Source organism: Curcuma longa, chromosome 18, assembly GCF_044706935.1.
Source record: "Curcuma longa cultivar G26 ecotype Majalengka, Jawa Barat chromosome 18, ITB_CL_G26_1.1, whole genome shotgun sequence".
NCBI lineage: Eukaryota > Viridiplantae > Streptophyta > Magnoliopsida > Zingiberales > Zingiberaceae > Curcuma > Curcuma longa.
The window spans coordinates 1034627-1040604 of record NC_133878.1 but is presented as its reverse complement, the minus strand read 5'-3'; the positions used below and the strand labels follow the sequence as shown (position 1 = coordinate 1040604).

The following is a 5978-nucleotide window of genomic DNA, read 5'->3' as shown; positions in this document are numbered from 1 at the left end:
GTTCTGTGGGGTTCTATGTTCTTCAGAGCGGATAGAATTCGGATTGCAGAACGGAGATCCAGATCGCCAACAAGGTGTACTACTGAGGTGGGCAACTGGAATGGGAGGAGTTACTGGAGCTTCTCTCTCTTTTTCTTGTCTTTTTTTTTTTAAATCTCAAATGCCATAGTTCTTGGAGGCTAAAATGTCCCTTACCTCATCTCTCAAGTCAATATTTACCTTCGGATTTGTGTTCGTGCTGTCAGACTCGGCAACGTTCGCTGATTCTAACATCAGCTAGGTGGTCACTTGTTCCAGAGCTGATGTCACATGGGGCAATGGACTGGTGATGTGGCAGGGCACCGCAATGATTTCTAGGTGGTGCCTGCTGCCTAGATTAGAGTGGCATAGTGGGCATACTAGGCTATGCGTCTGTCATGTATTATTGGTCTTTATGGATACCTTCTTTAACTTGCATCCGTTGTATTTAAAACTGATTTGCTTAATCCTTTTATGTGTGCTTTTGCAGGCTATTCATTGGAACGCTATCTGTTTTTAGTTTTGAGTGCCATATGAAGGACTTCATTTGCTTCTAAAGTTAAATTATAGCTCGTCAGAAGAGATCAACAGACATGTTCTCATTGTTTTATGGACTCTGGAATTATATGTTCAGCAAGACTGAATTCCGAGTTCTGATTCTTGGAGTTGACAAGGCTGGGAAAACTGTAATACTTTCCTATAAACTTTGATATCCATGAAAAGTAATATGTGTTTTCCTACCAACTCTGCTATTCAATTTTTCCCCACTGCATTTGTTCACTATTCTATAAACAGCTCATTTTCTTTATGTACATTCTAAAGATTACTGTTGAGTTTGAGAGATGTTCTTAAATTTCAGACTTTGCTGGAGAAGTTGAAATCATTGTACTCAAACTCAGAAGGGCTCCCTCCTGATAGAATAGTTCCTACCGTTGGGCTGAATATTGGTCGAGTTGAGGCTTCAAATGCAAAACTTGTTTTTTGGGACCTTGGAGGTCAGGTATGTTCTGTGCCTACAAATGTTGAAAAAAATAAAAATTCAATTTTTGTGTTCTTGAAATAGTTATGAACTTGCAGTGTTGGTTTGACATAACATGTATATTTAGTTTAGGTTGATGAGCTATTTGACTTGAGAAGTGCTATGACACACGCATCTATAGTCTGAAAAATATAACAATAATATATAGTATATGACATTTTATATGTCAGCTGATTGAATTATGTCCATATCTATCCCTTTTCCTCATTTTCAATGTGTATCTATCCTTCAGTTCTTAGTTTGAGTAAGCATCGTTATCTTATACTTTTAATGCACTTGTTAAGAAGTAATTTGGAGAGTGTTAAGGGTTTCTAAAATAATTTAGATCACGTACACTCTCTGCTTATGAAATATATCCTTTTTCTTAGGGATCTATCCTTGATTACTTGTGACAGCATTATGGTCTGCTGATTATTTACAGCCCCTCTACCAGTTTTCTAGAACCTGCATGAGTTATGAGTTTCTTATGTTAAAAGTGGAAATGTGATTACCATTAAATTAGTAAATGAAAAGGAGTTACATGTGACTGCCAAGTCATGAGTTGTATTGTTTCAAGCTGAGTTACATCAACATTGTTGCAATATATAATTTGTTTGGATTTGATTAATATGTTTTCATATTGGTTATTTAAATATTCTTCTTATCCAAATTAGCAGTTTATATTAAATACAATTGTGTCTTGGTGGTCACGGATTTGAGTTGTGGAAACAACCTCTTGTAATGCAGGGAAGGTTGCGCATAATATATCCTTCCCGGGACCCCGCATTGGTGGGAGTTCCGTGCACCGAACTGCCCTTTATATTAAATACAATTGTCTTAGCATTTTTCATGTCTTGCGGAGGAGAAATAACTTTATGCAGTTTTCTAGAACCTGCATAAAGTTAAGGATCTATCCTTGTGGAGGGGAAACACTTTATTATTCTTTTAATTCAAAAACACTTCTTTCATAACCCTGTAAAGATGGAGCATGTGAGTGACTCTGCATCATTAGGTTGATGAATTATAACTACAGTTTTAATATCAAGAAATGTTTCCCATTTGGAAGCAGAAGTGCAGGATTGTAGTTACAAACACAAAAGCTCGAAGAATCACTGATAGATTTCAATGTAATGTTAGGTTGTTAGAGGTGAATTAATGTCTTTGGTTATTGATATTAGATGTTGGCATTTGAATGTGAATTCCTCTATCCTTTGAATCATCAACATTTGTGATTGATGTTTTTATCCTAACTCTGGCAGATTGGTTTACGCACAATCTGGGAGAAATACTATGAGGAGGCACATGCTATAATGTATGTTATTGATGCCGCTTGTCCATCATCATTTGAAGATTCCAAATCAGCATTAGGTGAGTCCATGTGTGCCGGTAATATGTATTGAACCTGGTTGTACTTTTGAATTACTTCAGATCATGTCAAATATCTCTGATAAACTTCTCAGACCATTGGGCTATAATAAAATCTAACACATCTTGAATTGCTTGACAGAAAAAGTACTTAGGCATGAAGATTTAAGAGGGGCACCACTTCTGATACTAGCAAACAAGCAGGTGTGTGGAATTTTAATTTCAATACTTATCTTGTATTTTCATAAGGAGTATGGTCAGTAATAAGTTCTTTAAACTAGTACTCAGTACCCTTCATGTTATTGGTAAAATATCTTCTTTCAGAATTACTGAAAATTGAAATGCTTTTATGTCATAAAATTTGATTGATGTTCATTTCTTTTATCCCCCTATGTCTGACCTCTCTTTTGGACATAAAATTTGATGAATCATGTGTTATGCTGGTAGATACTACTTGTGGATAGACCAGGGTATGTGGGTTAGGCATAGGTTCAACTCACCTATGCCATGATATGCAATCCTAGCTACAAATGCAAAACACAAGCCGTTATCATGTTTAAGGACAATAAGCATATAGGTTCATTTCTAAATCCATATTTTAACTGAGCTAAACCTTGTTGAAAGTTAAGAAAAGTGTCAGAACTGTGTTCTGTCCCTGCAAATTGAGCTAATTTCAGTTCATTCCTAAGATACTGTAGGTAGTCATGATTTAATATTTTGATTCGGGTATGGATTGCCATTTTCTTTGTTGTGTCTCCCATTCAAATAATCATAATTGCCTTGGTCACTTCAGTCATCTTTTACATAGTTATAAATTTTACCGTTGCCATCATCAGGATTTGTCGGGAGCAGTTTCAGCTGAGGAAATAGCAAGATATTTGGATCTGAAAGAGTTAAATGAAAGATTATATATGTTCGAAGCTGCATCTGCATTCAATGGGTGAGCTGATTTACTTCGATCCTCTAATTTCAGTATCTAGAAAATATGATTAGAATCCTTAGCTAACCATTCATTGAGCTGCTCTGAACTGTCTGATCTTAGTACTATTTTCATACTGCAGAATAGGGATTAAATCTGCTATCAACTGGTTAGTCGACGTGATGGAAAGAAGCAAACGCACAGAAATGCTTAGAGTTCGTGCCGGAGTAAACGGGCATATCTAATGGTTTTAACAATCTCTGACCACGTTGAGAATCTGGCATTCGATCCATATGAATCGCTTGTGATCTCAGGACTACATTGCATTCGATCCACATGTCTAATGGTTTTAGCAATGCCTGACCACGTTGAGGTGGTTATGCATCTGATTCCCTGTTTGTTCTCCTATATAGCATGGCATTTGTATATCTGTAAAAGTTTGAATGTTGTGGAAATATTCAATCCAGAATGGCTAATAAATTTAAAGGAAAATGCATAGAAATTAATTTGGTCCGTAGGCATACAAACACAATTGTGCTCTAGCTTGCTTCGTTTCCTTTCATGATGCTAAAAATACTGTCATATTAGTTTGGGGAAATTTCATTTGCCTCTATATATTATTCTTTTTGCAAAATGTCACAATTTTTGTTGTTGGTTAAATGACTCGCATTATTTCTTAAAATGTCGTTCAGAGTGAAATTTTAACTTTAAATTACTTCTATTCTGTAAAAGATGAAATCCACACGTTGGAGGGTATTGTCTGATTTCGTCAGGATTCGAATTCTTATCCTTTTCTGTAATTCTGTTGCGTCGTAGCCAATTCAGTTATATTCCAGAGGTAACTTTAAATTACTTCTAGTATTTTGGAGAGGTGGCAATTGGGGCGGTCTCTAGATGCTCGATCTGATATGGAAGTAGGCAGACCATTACATGTGTAATGTTCTAGCCTGGTCACGTACTGGCTATAAACCTCCCAAACAATACTTTTTATTCTAGAAAAATTAATTAATTTTTTTTACCATTAATTAATTATTAATACCTTTAAATTGTACTTCGTATTCTAGAAAATTATTTTTTGTATCATTTAGTAATTGTTAATACTTTTAAATTGTTTAATTACATATAATATAATGAAATGTTATGGTCATGTTCTAGATCTAATGTTAAATAGCTTGAACCCTCTAGCAGGCTGCAAATGGAACCCTTCAAAAAAATAAAATCTTGTTATTTTTTCATTAATGAGATTTTTTTAAATTATAAAATAATAAGAAATTTTTTTTTATTTTATTATAAAAAATAAGTCCCTAATTATACACAAATTTAAGGACCTATTCTAAGAGAACTATTCTATAAAAAATATATATTCGAGTTCGATTTCATTGTTCAACCACACTATTCATGCTTGGTGAGCTGGCATGGTGTATTGTGGGATGATTCCATGCTCCTCTAGGTATTGAGCATGCAAAAGGTCCTGGATGTTGTTCACATGAACCGTCATATCTACCGTAGTATTCGCTACCACGATCAGATTGGACTTTCTTAATTCTTTTGTTGAGTTGATTTTCAACTTCAACCTTAAATGATTTGGAAACATCCAATATTTGAGCCTTTTCATAAATAAGAAATAAGTATGCATATCTAGAATAATCATCAATGAATGATACAAAATATTATTGACCATTCCAAGAAGATGTTGGAAATGGTCCATAAACATCTGTATGTATCAATTCCAATACTTCTGTAGCTCTATATGCACCGTCTTTCTTTCTTTTGGTCTGTTTGCCTTTAATGCATTCAACACAAATATTTAGGTTTGTAAAATCAATCGAATGCAAAATGCCATCCAATACAAGTCGTTCAACTCTATTTTTAGAGATGTGTCCTAAATGTCTGTGCCATAATACACCTGAGTTTTCAGTATTAAATTTACGTTTAGTACTACGTGATTTAGCAGTAAGGATCTCAATATAAGAAGCATTTATATCAAGCATATATAGATTGTCATAAAGTATAAGTGAACCGGTTCCAGAATATTAGATAAATTAATAGATAAACTGAATTGATTGTTTCCAAACGAAACAACATATAAAATCCTGATCCTTGTTGAAATTTGAAGCAAAAATGCACTTTGTTCCTAAATGACAACACAACAAAAGTATCTATTAAATCTAAATAATAATTAGTGCTTAACAACAATCTAAAATGCCTGATTGCTTCCACTTCTACTAACTTGCCATCATCTAACAGACCAAATTTAAAAACGTACCCTTTTTCGCACGCCATACGTGGTACTTAGGATATTCTTTCTTGACATGATCAACTTTGTTACAGAAGAAACAACCTTTCTTGTCATTATCCTGCTTTTGTTTCTTTACATAAGGACCTTTAGTAGCCCCATTCCTTCTTTTCTTGCCCTTATCTTTAATGGTGCTTGCTAAATGAGCACTTTCAGTCTTGTCTTGCTTTAACCTCTCTTCCTCTTGAACACAGTAGGAAATGAGCTCATTAAGAGTCCATTTCTCCTTTTGACAATTATAACTGATCTGAAACTGATTGAATTGATTTGGAAGAGAAATAAACACTAAATGCACAAGCATATCATCCGACAATTCAAGGTTAAGTGCCTTCAACCTTGATGTAAGGTGGGACATTTCCATG

The 5978-nt window shown here is 34.6% G+C and overlaps 1 protein-coding gene across 1 annotated transcript; it reads left to right on the top strand.

The window, feature by feature from the left end:
• The first annotated feature begins 508 nt into the window (after positions 1 to 508).
• LOC141812233 (uncharacterized) lies at positions 509 to 3826 on the top strand. Its single transcript, XM_074700282.1, has 6 exons — positions 509 to 704; positions 878 to 1018; positions 2296 to 2404; positions 2544 to 2605; positions 3238 to 3341; positions 3463 to 3826. The coding sequence occupies exons 1-6, from the start codon at positions 612 to 614 to the stop codon at positions 3563 to 3565; spliced, it is 612 nt and encodes a 203-aa protein (XP_074556383.1). The 5' UTR covers positions 509 to 611; the 3' UTR covers positions 3566 to 3826.
• The last annotated feature ends 2152 nt before the right edge of the window (positions 3827 to 5978 follow it).

Bases quoted from the DNA above. Each gene is read 5' to 3' on its own strand.
- LOC141812233 (XM_074700282.1), top strand. From the start codon at position 612: ATGTTCTCATTGTTTTATGGACTCTGGAATTATATGTTCAGCAAGACT. The intron at 705-877 runs GTAATACTTTCC...CTTAAATTTCAG, and splicing joins TTGACAAGGCTGGGAAAACT to ACTTTGCTGGAGAAGTTGAA. The intron at 2,405-2,543 runs GTGAGTCCATGT...ATTGCTTGACAG, and splicing joins AGATTCCAAATCAGCATTAG to AAAAAGTACTTAGGCATGAA.